Source organism: Haliotis asinina, chromosome 13, assembly GCF_037392515.1.
Source record: "Haliotis asinina isolate JCU_RB_2024 chromosome 13, JCU_Hal_asi_v2, whole genome shotgun sequence".
Taxonomy (NCBI): Eukaryota; Metazoa; Mollusca; class Gastropoda; order Lepetellida; family Haliotidae; genus Haliotis; species Haliotis asinina.
Genome location: NC_090292.1, coordinates 4,728,128 through 4,749,924, shown reverse-complemented (window position 1 = coordinate 4,749,924; position 21,797 = coordinate 4,728,128). Strand labels below are relative to the sequence as shown.

Below are 21,797 nucleotides of genomic sequence, written 5' to 3'. Positions count from 1 at the left end.
ACCAAGGTACATATGTTGATCCCTCAGGCGGTCTATATACTATACCAAGGTACATATGTTGATCCTTCAGGCGGTATATGTACTATACCAAGGTACATATGTTGATCCTTTCGGCGGTATGTATACTATACCAAGATACATATGTTGATCCTTCAGGCGGTATATGTACTATACCAAGGTACATATGTTGATCCTTTCGGCGGTATGTATACTATACCAAGGTACATATGTTGATCCCTCAGGCGGTCCATATACTATACCAAGGTACATATGTTGATCCTTCAGGCGGTATATGTATTATACCAAGGTACATATGTTGATCCTTCAGGCGGTATGTATACTATACCAAGGTACATATGTTGATCCTTCAGGCGGTATATGTACTATACCAAGGTACATATGTTGATCCTTTCGGCGGTATGTATACTATACCAAGGTACATATGTTGATCCCTCAGGCGGTCTATATACTATACCAAGGTACATATGTTGATCCCTCAGGCGGTATATATACTATACCAAGGTACATGTGTTGATCCTTCAGGCGGTATATATACTATAGCAAGGTACATATGTTGATCCCTCAGGCGGTCTATATACTATACCAAGGTACATATGTTGATCCCTCAGGCGGTATATGTACTATAGCAAGGTACATATGTTGATCCTTCAGGCGGTATATGTATTATACCAAGGTACATATGTTGATCCTTCAGGCGGTATATGTACTATAGCAAGGTACATATGTTGATCCTTTCGGCGGTATGTATACTATACCAAGGTACATATGTTGATCCCTCAGGCGGTCTATATACTATACCAAGGTACATATGTTGATCCCTCAGGCGGTCTATATACTATACCAAGGTACATATGTTGATCCCTCAGGCGGTATATATACTATACCAAGGTACATATGTTGATCCTTCAGGCGGTATATATACTATACCAAGGTACATATGTTGATCCCTCAGGCGGTCTATATACTATACCAAGGTACATATGTTGATCCCTCAGGCGGTCTATATACTATACCAAGGTACATATGTTGATCCCTCAGGCGGTATGTATACTATACCAAGGTACATATGTTGATCCCTCAGGCGGTCTATATACTATACCAAGGTACATATGTTGATCCCTCAGGCGGTCTATATACTATACCAAGGTACATATGTTGATCCCTCAGGCGGTATATGTATTATACCAAGGTACATGTGTTGATCCTTCAGGTGGTATATATACTATACCAAGGTACATATGTTGATCCCTCAGGCGGTATATATACTATACCAAGGTACATGTGTTGATCCTTCAGGCGGTATATATACTATAGCAAGGTACATATGTTGATCCTTTAGGTGGTATACATACTATACCAAGGTACGTATCCTGATCTAAACCAATAGTACTCTACAGATCTCAGTCCATAAGACATAACTACAAGTATTATGTAGTTGATTAACAAAGTACAATCCTGCCAAAGTAGCGTTGAGTGCTTTCAGTTTATTCAAGATCTTTACCATGGAGTGTGGGTAATAATTCACAGCCATAAAAACTCGTTGTTAACATCATTCTTTTCCATATCTTAACACCTGCATACTGATGTAAATCCCTACTGTTTAGACCAAACGAGATGAGGGAATTAACAGTGCGCCTGGCTTTTTAGTACAGTCCTCCTCAATAGATACTAGTAGTTTAAAAGAGAGATTAGTTTGCAAGCACTATCTAATTGGGTAACAAAGTACTCCAAAGTCACCAGACCTTCTCCTAGCACATGTTCTATGATTAAGATATAGAGTATAAACATCTATCTGTAGGTCATCTAAATGATCCGTCTTTGTTATCATCATCGACATCATCATCATCATCATCATCATCATCATCATCACCATCGACATCATCATCAAAGATACTATTATCTGCAATACCCGAGCCACTGTTTCCGTCATCCGCACTCAGCAATATTCCACCTATATGGCGGCGGTCTGTAAATAATCGCGTCTGGACCAAACAATCAACGGTATGAACATCGACCTGAGTATTTGAGAACCGATGACATGTGTCAACCGAGTCAGCGAGCCCGACCTCCCGTTAGTCGCCTTTTACGATAAACATTGGTTACTTAATGCCATTATTCTAGCCCAGATCTTCAGGGATCCATTGGCCCAACGAGTCTTTGAATAGTGTTCTGGGGAATAGCATTCCACAGCTGACGCAGTGCATATTCAAGATGCCGACGAACAATATGGCGATCTCGGCGAGGTGTCGTCATACGACTGGACCCGAGCAATATCTGCTCGCTCCTGTATCTGATCTGAAGTCTCAGGATAGCTGGGTAACAAGTCTAATTAACATGCACACGACACGTTCTTGTTTCCACCTGTCAACCTTGGCATCTGTTCATTCACCATACGCCCACAGCTCCAAGTGATGTGTCTTTACGGGTCTGGAGCAATTACTAGCAATCAGTGCCATCACTGAGATTGGGGCACCCATTATTTCACTAATCTTACGAATGATGTTCATACATCTTAAGCCTACATGTGCGTGTTCATTAAGACATGGCCGTGTGGAAACCTAGTAATCATTAGTAAACACAACACCTTAAGCTTGCTATAATGCATGAACTGCGGATAAAGTTAATCGTTTCTCACAGTACGAGTTATAGCTATACTAACCACTAGATGACGTTCCACCGTGGTCTCCTAGTTGTATAACTCAGCACCAATGTCATACTAGTATTACCAGCACGTTTCCATGGAAACCAAAAGTTATGTATCTCTAATTTCTAGTTTCTGCTACATTGTGTCATTTACTTACTGTGGAGTAACGTATCCCCGTACTTCTGGTCTGTGAGGTGTCATCTTGTTTTTCTTCTATTGAGCATACGTCTTCAGGAGCACAGAGTTATCATAACAACCAACTTTGCTACAAGACTGTCACCGAATACAAGGTGATAACTGCATGGTAACACCTCGGACATGTTATAGTCAGACAGTGGAGTGAAAAAGTACATGTACCCTAGGACGGAGCACGCTTCATGTGATCGTGAAACCTTTCACCAACAAGAGATAATAATCCTTTGCCATGGAAAGCCTTCATCACTATTAATGCTTGTCGTCAGGACGGTGTCTGTGTAGAAATTCCACAAGGACTAAATCAGTGCTTGGGTTTTTTGTTTGTTTGTTTGTTTGTTTGTTTGACTTCGTGTACATCTTACGAAAGGAACCAACCATTTATAAGTGAAACAACACGGTTTGGTCAGGGGAGTGTGTTCCGGAGTATCAGGCAATACCTACAACGTTCAACGGTCTCACGTTGGATATCTTGCTATCGGGATGGAAGAATGTAACAGTACATCCCATATGGATCACATGTCCTTATACATGGCTGAATCAGTATGTGTGGTCAACACTCTCCTCCTCCTTTTCGTGATCAGCTTGACGCCCTCACTCAAGGGGTACTCTGGAGCTTTGCTGCTGAACGAACAGGTAGCCTGTCTAATACACCAAGTGTCTAGCGTTATGTTTCTTTATACCAGGACGGCCGATCGAAGCAGTTCTTTCCACAAAACAACACAGCTTTTCAGGCATTCAGCTTATTCGGTGAGCATATGTCTACTATTTGCCATCAACATCAATCTATATATGGCTGTATGCAAAGTTACTTCCTACAAAACACTCGTCACATGGAAAAGGGTCGTTGTCGTCATAACAACAACTTGGACACTGTGCTTTGCTTGGGGACTTCTGCCTTTGACCTATGACGTTTTTGTTTTGGACTGTAAGGCATTATTCTTAATACTCAATCCGAATGTCGTGACAATATGGTGGACAGGGGGGTATCTTTTTCAAAGTGGTTTCATAATAGTGGGCAGTATATGGATACTGGTGAAGGTCCGCTGTCACAGGAAAACGGTGCAACCAGATTATACACTCAGAGCTATCATAGAAACACGGAAAAAATTAAAATTGATGAGACTCACCTTTGTAGTCGTCATGATTCAGTCTATAGCATTTACTTACGTGCTACTGGTTTTATATTCTTCAAATGAAGATGAAGCCCTTGCTATCTTCCAACCACTGATTCCGGTTGCATTTGTGCTGGACAAAATCTACAATTGTTTCCGATTGTGTTTCTATCTGTTTCTGTACAAACCGATGTGGGAGACCACCAAATCCCTCCTGCCCTGTATGAAGGTAAACGTGAGCCGAAGAATCACTGACGTTACTTCCACACAGCCGTCAGATGGTCGACAACGGAATGGTGTCTGTCCAGCCAACAGGGGCATGTCCAACAACGTCATACCCGCACACATGTCAGTCCACCCGATAGGAAACCCACCCGACAACAGTGTAACTTCAGTCGATGCCACACTGACAACATCGAGAGCATGACAACTTCAGTACAATCAAGGCATTCAAGAAACGACTACGAGAAACCTTATTTACAAGTCAGGTTAGGTTATATATCACAACACGTAAGAACAGTATTTTCCGTAATCAAAAATGCTAGGATATGAATGTTTCACTCAGTAGGTATGACTGTGCATGCATGCCATAAAAGACCATTTTGAATTCTTCTAAGAAGTATGACAAAAGTGTAAAATGCACAACTATGATAACATGTCAGTCCACCCCACGGGGAACATTGGTATAGTAACAACGTGATAACTCTAGCTTCTAACTGTGAACACAATTGAAAGTGGAAAGTGCTTGTAGTGTACATTCAGTCTAAGTAAACTTAGTCTCAGTACGTTTCGTTACACTCCACCACTGAGTCTAACAAAAGCTTATGGGAGGTCGCGTCAGGTAACCTTTGACCAAGAGATTCATACCCGAACGATTCCGAATGCTATTTAGCTTACGCTCGCTTCCAGCTGATGCACACGGCGTACGCACAAGCATGACAACGGTGAGTAAACAGTCGCTGAAAATGATGTTTTTGGCAATATTCAAGGATGTCATCTTGCGGAAATATTAGATAAAGGTAACAATTTCAATAGAAACCCCCACGCGTATATACTGCAGGTGAAATAACTGTGTCATGTGCGGATTTTTGTTTGTGGAGAGATCTGTGTCAGTGACCTGAATATTTTGAAAGTCCCTCCGCTCCCTAAATAGGAGCCGTTGTCTGATTGGTTAAATTTATTTAACCGTCTCGCGTTTGATTGGATGGTCATTGGTCGCTCAAAAGTTACCTGACGCGACCTTCTACTAGGTTTTGTTAGACTCAGTGGTGGAGTGTATATTGAGGTTACACTGTTATACAATGTGATGTGAACAAAATATATGACCGTTTGTTCATTGTGCTGAAAACAGTAAACGTTACCATTTCTGACTGTAAACACAATTGAAGTGAAAAATGCTTGTGGTGTACACTGTGATATATACACCGTTATGCACTGTGAATTATTCCTATAACACCTGTGTTAGTGTGTGCATTCTGCTGTAAATTGTATTTTAGTTGGAGATTTTCAGTTAGGAGACGTCAAGAAGCCCAGCACCAATACAGTTCGTAGTTTGATACACCATAACAAATAGGGAATGTTTCATTTTGTGAGCACACCACTAATCATTGCCATGCCTATGAGTAAACGTTATATAGAGAGTATGAAATAGCGTCTGTCTGCTAGTTACATGGCGTATATATATTCTTAGCGGAACGTAGCGTGTAGATTGTGTCATGCAATACCGCATACGCATATATACAACGGTGTAACAGTGTGTCTGTACAGATCTGTCAAACAGTGTACGTTGTTCCAGAGATTACATGGTCGTCACATCGCTGATGGGAACGTTTGACACTCTTACTCATTCTCTCGGGGTGGGAAACATCACTTGCGTCATATTTGGGGCTTGTGAATTATTTCGTGGGCTAGTACCTTTCGAGCATAGCTAGCCAGACTAGCAAGCAAAATTTGGAAACTACTTAGGTCTCGTGTGTCACTATGTGATTGACATACTGACGTGACTAAAAGCCCTCATCCGTTAACACTCCTCATAGGCATTGTGAAGATTGTTCATCTGTGAGTACGTTAAGGTTTATTGTCATAAAGGAAATATTTTAGCTTTATCGTAACGAAAACCAGTTATATATTTATCATGCATAAAGTTAAATTATCTGACCTGTCGACAGTGGAAATAGGTGGAATGTTCACGTACCTTACACGTGTGACACGCATGATCTGTTTAACTATTGACTGTCATGTATGTTAATATGGTTATACGACTTGCCCTGCTTGAGGTGCAGTCACCTGTAATATTTCAGCCATATCGTGACAAGTGTTTTTTTAGTTTTAAGCTTTCGTTTTGTTTTCTTTTTTTGCTGTTTTTTTTGTTTTGTTTGTTATGGGTTTTTTTTTTGTTTTTATTTTGTATTTGTTTGTTTGATTTTTTGTTGTTTTTGTTTGTTGAGTTCTTTTGGGGTTTCTCTTGTTTTTTCGGTGGGGTTAGGGGTGGAGGTGTGCTGTTGATCCCTCATCTTACATGTACGTTGTAACATGTAGCCTTATTTTAAACACAGTTCCCGCCTTGTGCACATGTAGTGACTTTGGCTTTATATGCCACCTGTTTACATGATAGATCTCACCGTGTGTAAGGTTGTTGATGCTTTGTTAGGCTCTATGTACTCTCTTACTAGGTCAGTATATTACAATGTTTTCAAATAAAACATGTCTTAACATCGTTTTCGTTGTGCTGTGTGATGTTGTTATGGACCACTACTTCCGGTCTCGAGGTGGTGAGGTGGGCAAGTGGTTCAAGCGTCACGCCGACCTGACGGGTTCGATTCCCCATACAGGTGGCTTGGGCCATGAGGAAGGATAGTCAGTACATTAATACAGCCATATACGGTGTTTTGAGCAAACCTCCAGCAATATTAGGTGTGGCTCACCAGAGATGGGCATCACATATTGTACCACATTGTACCAATCCCGGGTCTTAGGCGTGACGAGGTATTTTTTTTCCCACCATGATATCCGCATGTGACCTTCAGAGGCACTATTGTGAGCTGTATGGTTGCAGGGTTACCTGGGACTATTGTTTATATGCTGGACATAATTGTGAGTGAGTGAGTGACTTTCATTCCAGCAATATAACCAGCGAACGCTTTAACCGCTGAGCTACAAACCGTCCTCGGGCCTTAAGAGCACAATGGTGCAGTGGTTAGAATGCTGGCCTTTCACGCCAAAGGAACGGGTTCGAATCCCCGTGGAGACACAAAAAGTGTGTGATGTGGGTCTCCTATTGTGTTGCATCTCTGGGCATGGCACTTCGTCCACATTGCACTCAGTCCATCCAGCTGTCACAGAGGGGTACCTGGCAGGCGAATGTACGAATCTATACGGATCTTAGTAGCAGCAGCTTTGAAAGCACAATTCCGTCGGGGTATAATACAACGCCAGAGAGCAGCATCGCGTTGAATTCTAGACGCAAAAATAAGCATTATTATTATTAAAATATTTCTCCCTCGACACATTCCTTGTGATGTAACAAAACGTACGAACAAAGGCCACACATTGTAATCTAGCAGGGGGCATAACTCATGGTAATAAATAAATACAGATACAGGTAAAAACTTTTGACACTGGAATTTAAAAATAACAGAATAAGTTGTCACAATTAAATATAATTTTTATTCATCTAAAGTTTAAAGAAAAGCCACACATTCACCTTAGACACGTAACATACACAGTTCGCCAGGTAAAGAGTCATCACTTGTAAACATGGGTTATCTCCCTTTGTTTCCATAGCATAATGTTAGGAAATACAGGTTGGAGGAAGGATCACCAGCGCCAGTGAGATTTCAACAGTCAGGGAGAGTTTCTCAAGTGAGAGAACTGCGGTTTTGCAGCCTTCAAACCTAAGAAGTAAAATTACTGGTTCAGAACCTCGAGGTAACAGAAGAGGGGTGATATGTCATTGTATTAAGTATGGTTTAGACATATTCATCCACATCTGTTCTGACACAAGTTTCCCAGAATGGTCTACAACCAATGTTTTCAGATTAAGGCATCTTAGCAATGCTCCAGTAGTATCACCGCTCGGGATCAGCAGAAAATGAGCTTTCCACATCGAACAAGGCCCTTGTAGGTGACAAACGCCTTAACCACGGGGCTACCACACCATCCCCTGAATCGTAAAAGATTGACAGGAGCATGTTACTGAACTTAAATTCATCAACATTGAGACCTACATCTCTTTTATGTGATGTTGTTATGTGTGGATGCCCCCTTTGGAAGTAAGCATTCAGTTACATCCCAAATAGTCAGGGGCACCAGCATCCAAAGTCAACTGCAGAATTAATTATGATTAACCTGTTGAAGGATTAATAGTGATTGCTGGTGACCAGGAAAAAGAGAGGGAGATCTTTTCTAAAGCAAGAAGGCATTGCCAGAAGAAACCTTAAAGAACCCACCCTACCACGTGGGAGAGAAGCATGTGTACATGTGATGGCGTCAACACTGGCAGATAAGCAGGCCAAGCATGTCAGCACAAGCAGACCGGATTGGATGAGTGTCAGGACATCTTCCACACATGATGGCCAAGCACGTGTCTAACCTGCATTAAGATTTTACTTGCCATCGTGAAAGAAAGTGCAATCGACTTGTGAATGGTTCAAATGTAATGGCATAGACAAAGCCTTGCGGAAGAAGTGCTGACTCATCCATTCCTCAATGCTAGTTGCACAGATGTAGCCTCATCGTTAAGCAGCCACCCACTGATTTGCATGATGCGTTGCCAGGCAACGTTGTCCCTACTGCTGCAGGCAATACTACATGTGATGAAGATAGGGTCATATTTACATACATACTTGTACATCGTTGCACATAACAAGCGACCGTCTCCATGGTAATGTTCAGCCAGCCAGTGCCAGGTTCCAAGTGTCCATGGCAACAAAGACAGCCAATCATCTCTCTCAGTATCCCACTGCTCCTCAGTGATTCGTTGTCCAAACTGGTCAGCTGCTTCTGTTGCAATGACATCATTCTGAGGAACGCTGGCACCAGCTGAGAAGTCCTCGCAACAGCCTTATCATATATTTCCTGTTGCTAAGCAACATTTTTACTACTATATTTAATGACATTGTCGTCCTTTAACTAACTGAGCGCTAAAATGCATTTAATGCAAATAAAAATAAAATAACGTGGTGAATTTAAAGTCGATCCGACTTGCATCGTTGCATACCATCTTTCCAGGCTTTCTGTTTTTCTGTTTTTATAACTTGCCCCTTGTTTAGGTAGAGGTCGTTGGCCAAACACCACCGAATCAAACTGGTCAATCTAGAAACATGGTAAGCATTGCTTTCAACAAACATGGGGCCCATACAGTCCCTCAACTTAATCAATGACCTTCACATTCCAAAATGTCAAGGTCAAGGTCAGAAACACCGGGTTCTTAAAGTATCACATGAACGGCTCATCAGAAGCCACACAAATATTCCAATGTTCCCCATTAGTCAGTTTGTGAGAAACTGACAGCTTCAACTGGCATTTAATGCCAACAGTTTAAGTGAAAAAATTCTACTTTGTATTTTTGGTGGTTTTCATTGAAAGTTTGGGCATATGTTGCCTACCTCCCTTTTAGATTCCCCCACAAAGTTCTCCGTGTCCAGTTTGTTTAAGAATATGTAAAGTGTCATGTGATTGTTACTACAGCTGCATGATATCAAGACATGACCAAACAAATAACACATATTTAAAAAAACACTGAGAATAAAAAAAAATCACAAGAAACTTTTTCTCCTCCTTATTTGGACTCCAGATTTCAGAGTAAAAATTGTTTCTTTAGCACTGTTTACAACCAGGAAGACACGATCAATAAGGCTTGAACAAATTCAGACATGTGGGTGAGCGAGGTTAGTTTTACACCGCAATATTCCAGCAATATCACGGACGGGGACTGCGGAAATGGGCTTCACTCGTTGTACCTATGTGGGGAATCGAACCCGGGTCTTCAGCGTGACGAGCCAACGCTTTAACCACAAAGATAATCTCACTGCCCCAGGACATGTTAATTCATACTGTGATTCTTTCCTATAGAAGACAAGGCTGAATCTATGAGGCACCCTTTGCAATTCAAGTCATTCCAAAGCCACTTCCTTGGCTTGGTCGCCATCAGGTCACTTTAGAAATTCTAATTTTAAAGTTTTCAGTAACTAAGTACAGTGACTGACATGCATGAACGACCACCAGATGGTGTCATTGACTGACATGCATTGACGGCCTGCAGGTGGTGTCACTGACTGACATGCATTGATGGCCTGCAGGTGGTGTCACTGACTGACATGCATTGATGGCCTGCAGGTGGTGTCATTGACTGACATGCATTGATGGCCTGCAGGTGGTGTCATTGACTGACATGCATTGATGGCCTGCAGGTGGTGTCACTGACTGACATGCATTGATGGCCTGCAGGTGGTGTCATTGACTGACATGCATTGATGGCCTGCAGGTGGTGTCACTGACTGACATGCATTGATGGCCTGCAGGTGGTGTCATTGACTGACATGCATTGATGGCCTGCAGGTGGTGTCACTGACTGACATGCACTGATGGTCTGCAGGTGGTGTCATTGACTGACATGCACTGATGGCCTGCAGGTGGTGTCATTGACTGACATGCATTGATGGCCTGCAGGTGGTGTCACTGACTGACATGCCATACAAACTAATGATGGATCCTGAGGCTCTGCCACCTTTATTACACAGAAACTGAGAAGTAGCAGTCTCTTTGAGCCAACACTGGGTACACTCATAAAAGTCATGGCTGACATCGTAACCAGCATGTACCTTATATATATGGTTGTCATGGTAATCAGAACAACACATTTACTAAGCAAGGCTATGGCCAGATAGTGTTCAACATCTTCAGATTCAAGTCTTGCTTCGATTTATCCCCTCTAACAGAACCCACAGTGCAAGTGTAACATATGTCTGAACAGCTAAGAGATGTCTGAAGTGAAAAGTAAAAACTATACAGGTTAAATTAATCTAACAAAGTAAGTTGTTTCTACGGTTTGTAGTTCACGCCCCCTACAGTGATCTGTCTCCATCAAGGGGAGATAACTACCAACACTTTCATCGATGCTGACGGTACACAAGGGACGGACAAGCAGATGCATAGCTACAAGCTATAAGCATTACAAGCAATATTGACAGACGGGCTTAATATAGAGTCATATCAAATAAAGATTTACCAAATACATTCACATCCCTTCATTAAGTTCCCATAAACATGATCAAACTGTTCTAAATTAAGCCTTCCACAGCTATAACCGATCTCCCCAGCTTAATATCCATACAATCCTTTTTGCAGGAGGGCCAAAATGTTCTTGTGTTTCAAAGCAATGACTTGTATTCCCTGGGAATTAAAAGACTGGTGTAATGGTTGTACCACAGGTCAAGTGGACGTTGAAGAGATATTACTGTCAGCTACAAAAGTGGTCTTAACATTCAATCTCTGACAGAAGGTAGATCAATGCATTCATAGTATGCATATAATGTATGGCAGCACCATAGTTCGACCTTTGCACGTTATGTGTGCCAGCACCATAGGCCCATCTATCTTTGAGCACCAAAGTTTGGCCTTTGCATACTATTTGTTACTCCACAACAGGTCGACCTCAGCATGTTATCTCTTATAGCACTAGAGGTTGACCTCTGCATACTTTTTCTTCAAGCAAACATGTTGATATCTGCACGTTATCGCTTACAACACTAAAGATCGACCTCTGTATGCTATCTCTCACAACACCACTGGTTAAGCTATGCAGGCCATTACTCCAAGCACCAAAGGTCGACAGCTATGTACTATCTCTCACAACACCACTGGTCAAGCTCTGCTGGCCATTACTCCTAGCACGAAAGGTCGAAAATCTGTGTGCTACCTCTCACAAAACCACTGGTCAAGCTTTGCAGGCCATTACTCCAAACACCAAAGGTCAACCTCTGTGTGCTATGTCTCACAACGCCACTAGTCAAGCTCTGCAGGCCATTACTCCAAAGCACCAGCTGTCGGCCATTTCTTCAAGAAGCACATGTAGACGTCTGTATGCTATCTCATATAGCACTACAGGTTGACCTCTGCATGCCATTTCATTAAGTACCACAAACTGACCTCTGTGTACTATCTCTCCCAACACCACAGGCTGACCTCTGTAGGCCATTTCTTTAAACGCCACAGGTCGACCTCTACATGTTATCTCTTATAACATAACAGGTCGACCTGATCTGGGGAGACCAGAAAGCACTGATACCACTCAAGCAACCAAAGCGCATAACGACTGGAGCAAATACGACTGAGAGTCACAAAGCATCAACATCCAAGATTAACCCCCTGGAAAATCCCTACTCTAATAGTGCACATAGCTAACTACAAGAGGAATCCATAGTAGCTACAAGTCTCTGCATACATTGTACGATGGTCACGACACAGTCTTACGCCACTGGTGTAACACAACCATACTAACAGTAACAGACTAATTAAAGATCCAACACATTCAAACTGTCATTGTTATGAGATATATCCTACCTCGGTGCATCACATGGATACACTGTAGCATAAAGCACACATATAGAACAGCACTAGGTCACCAAAAGGTAATGGTCACCATAAAATCAAATGAGGTTTACTTAGGTCAAAGATCAGCCTTGAAAAATGAATATTAGAAACATGCACAAAACACAGTACACCCAGATCTGTGGCTAACACAGTGTAGACCATTGTGTCATTTACTTCCTGGTTACTAACAACTGACAGCTGCTTTGGGTTAAACATTGTTATACACTGTTAAACTTGAAAATGTGCATCCTTAGTGTCCTAGTTGCCATATGATCATATTTAACACATTGTACACAGTTGTCTGAGAATCAACAAAGTTGCACAATAACTGATACAAAGTAGAACACAAGTGTGTGACAATGTGGAACTGGATTTAGTTTTAAAAAGGTTTATGTCCACATTGTTGTACAACGGGTGTTGTTACTGCTGCTGTTGCTGTTGCTGCTGCTGCTGATGCTGCTGCTGGAGTGGTGGGATGAAGGCTGTATAGGACGTCTGAGGTAGATTAACTGGAGGTACAGTGTGTAATGCTATGTGTCTCACCATCTTCTACCACACACTTGAGTGGATACTGACTGCGATCACCTTCCCAAAAGTGGAGGCGGCTAGGGAGGGAATTTCTGCAAAAACCTGATAGGATAGTGCCTACATCCACCTTCCCTTGGGTGCACTAACTGTCCAGCCTCCCACACTGCAGTGGATACCACTCCCTAGAGTGCCTGTTCCACCTTCACCGCTCCTAAAGTCCCAAGAGAGGCTAAGTTACATCACACCAGCCCAAAGCCCCCTAAAGTAACAATAGCGCTTTAGTTTCATCACTACCACCCCACCACCCCTACAGTGCCAAGAGAGCCTCAGTTCCACCACCATCCCTCTGCCCCATGAAGTCCCAGTAGTGCCTCCCTTTCATCACTACAACCCCACCACCCCTAAGGTCCCAAGTGTGTCTTAGTTACACCAACATCACCCCCAAAAGTCCCAATAGTGTCTCAGTTCCATCCCGCCAGTCATGCGTCCAAGAGTGCCTCAGTTCCACCACTGCCCCTGCCCCCTAAAGCCATACGTGTGCCTTAGTTACAAAAACCCTCCACCCTGAAACACTACAGTCAGAGCATGCCGACAGAAGATGGTGAGAGGAGAGTGTTTTGTACGTGCGACATCTATTTTAGCTGCTCCAAGTTCCAAAGTCTCCAGATCGACCTACTCCTTGGAGGCACAGACAGGCTGACACAGACACTTATAAGCGTCCCCAAAGTCGACTCATTTCATTTTCTGCAGAATGGAGTGAACTGTCTTGGTACTATTAAATCACACATCACCATTACTATTCTCAAGATCTTGATTTCCAGTACTACTAGGTCCCTACTTCTACCCCAAATTAGCTTGAATATCAACAACCCCTTATTAACACAATTGACCCCTTTTCTACCTATTCCATCCACATGACCCCCTATCTATCTTCCAAAAACATTAACCCTTTCCCAAACAATTAGCCACTTATCTACCCCTCCCGGTTAACCCTATATCTACCCTCCCCAAACAATTAACCCCTTATTTGCCCTCAACTCACAATTAACCAACACTCTTCCCTCCATCAACAATTAAGCACCAAATCCTGTCTAATCAAACAATTATTCGCTTATCCTCCTCCCTAAACAATCAGCCTCCAGGCATCACCACCGATGACACCTCTAGTCCCTACCATGTTCCTCCCCGTCGACAGTGGTCAGCCTGTCCTACAATGACCTCCAGCAGATCTTCCTGGAAGTCTGTAGAACTCTGCACCATTAGGCCTCAAGAACTGGCCCCAAATAACACCTCACATTGGGGTCAGTAAAGAAATAAAGTGGTTTGTTGTTGGTTGGTATTTGAGAAAATTCATACACGGTTTTATATATGAATAAGTGCCATGATTGTAGCATGTTTGTACACATTTTGTAAACTGGTAAACTTCTACTCTCTCATTACAAGCATCTCTGTGGTCATTTCAGCTGTCAGCAGGTTACACAGAAATATATCAGTAAATGAGACATTATAGCAAAGTAGTTTCCACTGCACTCTTCGGACAAAAGGTATGTAGTATATATGTATATCGCCCAGTAATGCCAGAGTTATCAACCCTACCTCTAAAAGACCCGTTTACAATGTTGACAATGTTGACTAAGCTGCAGATAATGTAGATCAGCAGTCGTTCACTTTGTAAAACCTAGCATTCATTTGCAGAAAACAACAAAAAACAGAAATAGTTGCTTTTGAAAAAAAAACAGTCAAACTTGAATACATGTTAGGTTTCACTTGTATGCACTATTCTTAAAGATGAGGGTTATGTATATAATATATAGAAGTATATATCTATATATCTATATGTAAATGAGCCTTTTAAAGCAGAAATATGGATGATAATGAAACAAGAAAGGACAGATACACAAGGTACCATCTAATTTTCATCCTACGCAAGCTGTGACTGGTTGTCTGTTCCACTGCGTGATACACGTCATATCACACACATGTAATATCCCGTCACAATAACATATATCTGTGAGATAATCCCTAATTGATGTAGCCCACCCTGTATAACAGCTCAACCAGAAGCTGCATGTACAATATCCTGCCAACAAATATTGTTCATGGAACAAAGTATTTGGCAAATGAGTTGTCTCGTTTGCCAAGCAAATCCAGAGTGAGTTCATCTGGATCCGCACCAATTTGAAGGACATTCAAATGCAATAGTTTATATGAATCTATACTGTAAAAATGTTTCTAAAACTTACCAACTGTCCCCCCTTGCCCATCCCTTGTCCCTGTTCCCACCCCCAACCCATCCCACCCGACTCCCCAAAGTCATCTCTCCTATATCCAGGACAAGGTAAGAGGTAAAATACATCAGGAATTGGATGACTGTATCGTCATGCGTGTTCCTGTGCCGAGGTCCGAGATGGAACAACGTTCCTTGATCCTGATTGGTCCGTTGAGGACACTAGAGGTAGCTATGGAGACAATGCGGCAACGTCTCCACAACACAGAAGAGGTAACCACGGCAACAGTGTCTTCAATACAGACGAGGTAACGACATTGTGGAGAGCTACATCGAACATTCTCTCTGATTGGCCGATTGCAGCAACAGCTCCTCACAGGGTTTGTGATGACAGCTCTTCACAGGGTGTGTGGTGACAGATGTAACAGGATGCAATAGTGACCTGACTGGGAATGACTCACTGTCTTTGCGCTGTAATCTCCATTGAGTAAAACCACAAATCACTAATCACGATCCTGCACCAACACTGGAGATTCGTGGTCCATTCAACATCAGTGAGCATTTCCCTCATGCCAACACTCTCTTGCAGCTCACTGTATCTACTCAGGGTGTTCAAATACTCCATATGAATCTATCGAGACGTCATTGGAATCTTCAGCAGAATCCAAAGCAGAATTCCATTCAAACCCCAACAGAAATCACAGAATTCTGATTGAGAACAAAGCTCACCTGAACCCTGATGGTTCGCCATCTCAGTGTAAATCTCACAGTATTCCATTCGAATTCCACATGTCCAGTCACTTTAGGTCTGTCGATTTGTAGTCTGTCCAGTTTCTGTCCGAGTCAGACCGCGTGAGTCAGTGTGGGAGTCTCGCTCGAGGTAGATTCCCGCCAATGGCCGGGATGTAGTGTTCATGCCCAAGACACAGTTACGATTCCTGATTATAAAGAAAACTTGAAGTGAGGTAAGAACTACACACATCGGTCTCTCAATGTTGTTGAAGCATCTTTTCGACTAGTCTTTCTTAATATCATCTGTAGTTTCAAACACCAGTTAAACAGGAAAAGATACGTTGGCTTCAAAATATATTCGGGCTAATATTTCTTTTCTGGCACCTGAATAATTTAACTGTTGATATGGTAGAACTCCAACAGATGACACACATCCCAAAATCTCAACAAGAGTTACTTCCCTTGTTGTATTTAACACCAATTATTTCCCTTGTTTGACTGAACGGTTTGCAATAGAAATCTCCTATTTGAGAAGACAGCTTGATACCATCAAGTGTAAACACCTTTGATAGATAGTTTCTATTCATTACAGAGTTACTTCCCTTGGAAGGTAGATCTTCAGCCATGTTAATGTTAAACAACATTGAGGCACCGACACAGAGACATCAGTGTCTTCACTTGTTACCATGGCAAAAGTTCCTAGATGATGCCAGGGAGTGGTATGAGTGAATAACTGACGACAATTAACCGGCTGCCGGATAAGGGATGGCAACATTAGCCATTGCGGTTCTGTCATCTCTATACAGTGAGGTAGCAAAGAGCTGGGTCAAGGTCAAAGGTTAACACGCTGTGTCGTGGGTCAGCTGTGTTGTGATGTCATCTGTGGTCGCTGTAGCGTCTGACATCTCCTTTGTGCCATCAGTTGATGTTGAACGGCTGTCGCTTCCCGTGGAGTAGCTTCCATCTCGTGGAGCCAGCAACGCCAGAAGCTCTTCAGCCTGGAGATGAGAGTAGTTTGAACAGTAGTTTAGTAAAATTACACCTTCATTTCTGATGTCCTTTCAGGGGGCCAACCAGTATTGGGCCCCTGACTCCAAATATTACAAGGTTATCATAATATGGACTAATCTATTCATTCACCCAACAACATGAGGCCAATTTCGTTGCAATCCCTTTCGATACCAGGAAAACAGACATGTGAAAATAGTGGGAATTCCTATAACAAGAAACCACCGGCAACAAAAGTATGCTTGCTTGGAGAAACAACTAACACGCTCCTGGGATACACACCCTAGTATTACATTCATCACTGTAGACACGTCCCCTAATAGACAATGGTTGCTCGGTTACTTACCCTGAGTATTACACCCATCACTGTAGACACGTGCCCCAACAATGGTTGCTTGTTTACCTACCTGAGTATTACACCCATCACTGTAGACACGTCCCCCAACAATGGCCGCTATGTGTGGATCTGTGTTACTTGTATCTGCCAATTCCTTAGCAATGTGCACTTGTTCCGGCACTGTTTTGGGTGGAACTTTTTCTCTCTAACAATATGAAAAAGTATTCAATTCAGTAGTGTATGAAATAAGTCAATAACCCAGCTAGAAATTAAGGCTGGTATCTTCAAAAAGTTTAACCAGCCCAAAAGATTTAACCAGATCAGACAATTTTATGAAAATTACTCAATTTTCAGTTATCACAAATAACTTAATGAACCTGAGACATGTATTTATTGTCAGTCTATTCACAAAAATCATTTTCAGTAATTGTCCAGTCTAAGTATAATGGTCAATTCAAAATACAGAATTTTACAATATGATGAATTCACTTACATGAACGGAGTATGTTATCTAAAAATTTTACAAGACAAACTTTAAATTTCGACAGTCTATTTGGTCCGATGAGCTTTAATTCAGAATACATAGCATGCACAAAACCTGTTCCTGTCTAGGAAAATCAGCACGGCCATTAACCACCAGTTAGTCGTGGTGATGGAATAAGTCTGATTATTTGTGATGATGATGATATTGTTTGCGACAAATTTGTTTTTGAAGACACTCTCTTTGATGATGTTCTTCAGTTATTTCTAGTTTGCGTTGATGTTTTTGATAAATACTTTTGTAATATTTTTGACAGCGTTGTCTGTGACACTGTCTATAGCTGTTTCTGATGCTACTAATGCTGCATGTGAGGCAACATTTTGTGAAAATAATAACTGTGATGATCTTTGAGATGATGACTATTTTTGTATATTGTTTCGACCACATTGTCTGAGATGTTTCCACGGCAAAAGATCCCGTTAGTCGTCTCTTCCGACAAGCACTGGATACTGAAGACCAATTCTAACCTGAATTTTCAGAGATATCATTGATGATGATGATGATGTTGATGTTGCTGCTGCTGCTGATGTTTTCATGTTGTTTTGATCGTAATGTTGCTTGAAATACTGCCATAGTAATGTTTGTGAGCCTGACCAAAGGATCTCTTCCCACAAGCTTGGGATACTGAGGGCCAATTCTAACCCAAATTGTCACATACATCCATGATGATGACGATGATGATGACGATGATGATGACCATGAACGAAGTGGTCAATGGATTGTAAATATATCATATGTATGAACTCTGTTCATGCTTTGAGCACACTTTGGTGTGGAGTTAGCTAAAAAATGGCAGCTGTTCAATCTGGCAACTTACCAACACTGGCATAAAATCTCAGTCCCCTCCGCGGCTTGTACATTTATCATCATTTGAAAATTTTGCAATCCAGCACTTTTGGATCTCGGTATGAAATGAGACTCCCAAATATGTGTTTTGTAGTAATTTTGCTGTCTAATCCAGTGCATGGCAAGGAGTGAGGAGGATGTATATCGTCACCAATTAATCCTGTGTTGGAACTATATGGTTACCGACAAAAACAAGTTAATATTAGCTAGTTCAGTATGGGTATACTTATTTCTACATGTAATTATTGAGTTGAATCAGTGTGTGCTGTAACTGAGAGAACCTCAAGATACAACAATGTTTATAAGAGTGACAAAACTGGTTCAAGTTACAGGAAACAGTATCAGCTCTACAACCTAGTACTCTGCTTAAGCCTGATTATTTCTTTGTCCCAATGAGTGCCGCTTTAGACAGTTTCCACTGTATAAGAATCCACATTATGTTTTACAGATTATGATAAACATGCAGCAGAGAGGGTTTGGGCAATCCTGGCTCATCTTAGCTCAGGGCCCTTGCCTCTTCCACAAGCAGCCCAGATAGTCACAGGGACTTCTCCCAAGAAACGCTACCTAGTCAAACCCACAAAGAACTTTTTGGAGAATATGTAAACTCCTAACACTGCAGCCCTCTGCATTACCCAGAGTGTCAGAAGGGATGTGTTCTCGGATAGAGAACCTCGGCACTCTCCTGATGTGCGGCATGAGTGCAGGAGGTAATCATATTATAATTATTATTTTTATTATTACGCACCTTGCATACACAGGTTGTTGTTGCAGTGGGAGTTCCAGCCTCTACAGCAATGGTCTGCACGCCATGATGCTCCGCAGCCAAGACATGATGTCTATGAAAGTGCCTGGAGAGACACCATGGAGCATTAGGTCAAGGTCATGCTTGGCTCAGGGATTATTATCTGTGGCTGGGGGCCTGGATGATGATCACTTTAAACCCAGGGGTGGTTATGAAATTTGCACACATAAAATTAAGCTTCAAAATTGGAGTTGGGCATCACTGATTTTGTACATGACTTGCAGTGGGGCGTCATAAATGTACATAAATTTTAAGGGTATCATTCTCATTCTCATTGTACATTCTTCTTTACAGAGCTCATCATCACATCCTAGCCATAAATAATGAATGGTCCCTAAGGTTCAAAGTAGTGCCTAACAGGAGCATACACTAGGCAAGGGGAAGAAGTTAGGTGCTGTAGGTAGTCTTTGTTTCGATACTATTCGCTGCTACACTCAGCAACACTCTAAGCGTATTGTGAGTCTGCAAATGGTCACGTCTGGACCAGACTAAGCACTGATTGACTTATCAGCAAAACTTTACACCATCCTGGTACTGTGACATGCAAGCAGTGTGGCAGCATGATCAATAACTGAAGATAAGGGTCAGACTTCATACAGAATAGACACAGACTTAATCAGGATCAGACACAGACTTGATCCATATCAGACACAGACTTGATCTGGATCAGACACAGACTTGATCCTTATCAGACACAGACTTGATCTGGATCAGACACAGACTTGATCCATATCAGACACAGACTTGATCCATATCAGACACAGACTTAATCTGGATCAGACACAGACTTGATCCATATCAGACACAGACTTGATCTGGATCAGACACAGACTTGATACATATCAGACACAGACTTGATCTGGATCAGACACAGACTTGATACATATCAGACACAGATTTGATCCATATCAGACACAGACTTAATCTGGATCAGTCACTGGCTAATAAGTATAAGCCAAAGATTTAAGCAGGGTTCATTACAGTCAATTGAGGTTTCATCAATGCCTTCTATTAACTCAGTATGTGCAAACATTCGCCAGTCAACTCTGACGTCAATACTAAAACATGAAGACTGCTCAATACTGGCTCTACAAAACCCTACAGATACCCTGACGATGGTGTTGTCAGTGTCACCTCTGTTTGCAGAAGATGAAAATGATGGTGACGATGATGCTGGTGAGGCCGATCCCCACTCCACCCAGGATTCCAAGCTGCTGATCCGAGAGGGTCTGATGTTCTGCAATGTCAGATCACATCATGTTAGATATGGTTTGTTGGTGATGCCGTGGACACAGAACAATCACACACTTAAATATTCTGGAAACATGTTGTCTAAATGCTACCTCCGTCTGGCAGCTCAAGTTGCACAGTGTTATCTGTGGCCTGACAATGAGAACCTTGATCAGGGGGCAAAATAATTAGTCCCCAAAACCACTTGCAAAATTTACTGAAACAACCGTTTCTAAACATTTCTCAATGGATCTGGCTTAGCTGCTTGATCAGTGTCACAACATTAAAGTCCCAGTAAAGCTTTTCGTGTGAGTGAATCAGTTTAGTTTTATGCCGCTTTAAGACTATTCCAGCAATATTCAGGAGGAGTCAGAAACACATATATTCTCATGGCACAGTCAGAATAGCTGAGTCCTACAGAGTGACTGAGAGAATAAGGTCTTGCACTGCTTTCAGCAATACTCAAGCAAGCAGCAGAGGACAGTGAAATGAGTATCAATTTCTTATAGCTTAATAGCAACAAAGAGTTTATTCTTGAGCTCCATGTCTGCTACCTGTAGGTATGAGTATTGAACGGGAAACAACTACTGAGACCCATCAATAGTTCAAAGCATCGTCACATTCCTAACTACCTGTTGGGTTGAAGTTCTCCATGTGCACAATGAGCTTGGTGGACGGCATGCCCTTGCCTGCCCCGTTACATGCTTGTACACGGAAATAGTATGTCCGTGCAGTTAGGTTCTGCACCACCGCAGAAGTGTCCTGCCCTGTAACATGGATACACAGTTCTTATATATCTGTAGCATGGATACTCAATTCTTGCAGCCCTCTAACATGGCTACGCAACTCTTATTGCCCTGCAATGTGGATACAAAGTTCCTATTGCCCTGTAACATGGATACACAGTTCCTATGGATCTGTAACAGATGCACAACACTTGCAGCCCTCTAACATGGCTACGCAACTCTTATTGCCCTGC

General features: G+C 42.1%; 1 protein-coding gene across 1 annotated transcript in view; it reads right to left on the bottom strand.

The window, feature by feature from the left end:
• Positions 1 to 15,404: 15,404 nt before the first annotated feature.
• LOC137259288 (protogenin-like) overlaps positions 15,405 to 21,797 on the bottom strand; it is a 79,143-nt gene continuing 72,750 nt past the window's right edge. Inside the window, exons 17-21 of the mRNA XM_067796922.1 lie at positions 21,451 to 21,585; positions 20,723 to 20,825; positions 19,532 to 19,634; positions 17,467 to 17,601; positions 15,405 to 17,049 (exon numbers count right to left, since the gene is read on the bottom strand). Of these exons, the coding sequence (XP_067653023.1) occupies positions 16,891 to 17,049; positions 17,467 to 17,601; positions 19,532 to 19,634; positions 20,723 to 20,825; positions 21,451 to 21,585 (635 nt within the window). The 3' untranslated portion in view covers positions 15,405 to 16,890. The remainder of the gene's footprint in view (positions 17,050 to 17,466; positions 17,602 to 19,531; positions 19,635 to 20,722; positions 20,826 to 21,450; positions 21,586 to 21,797) is intronic.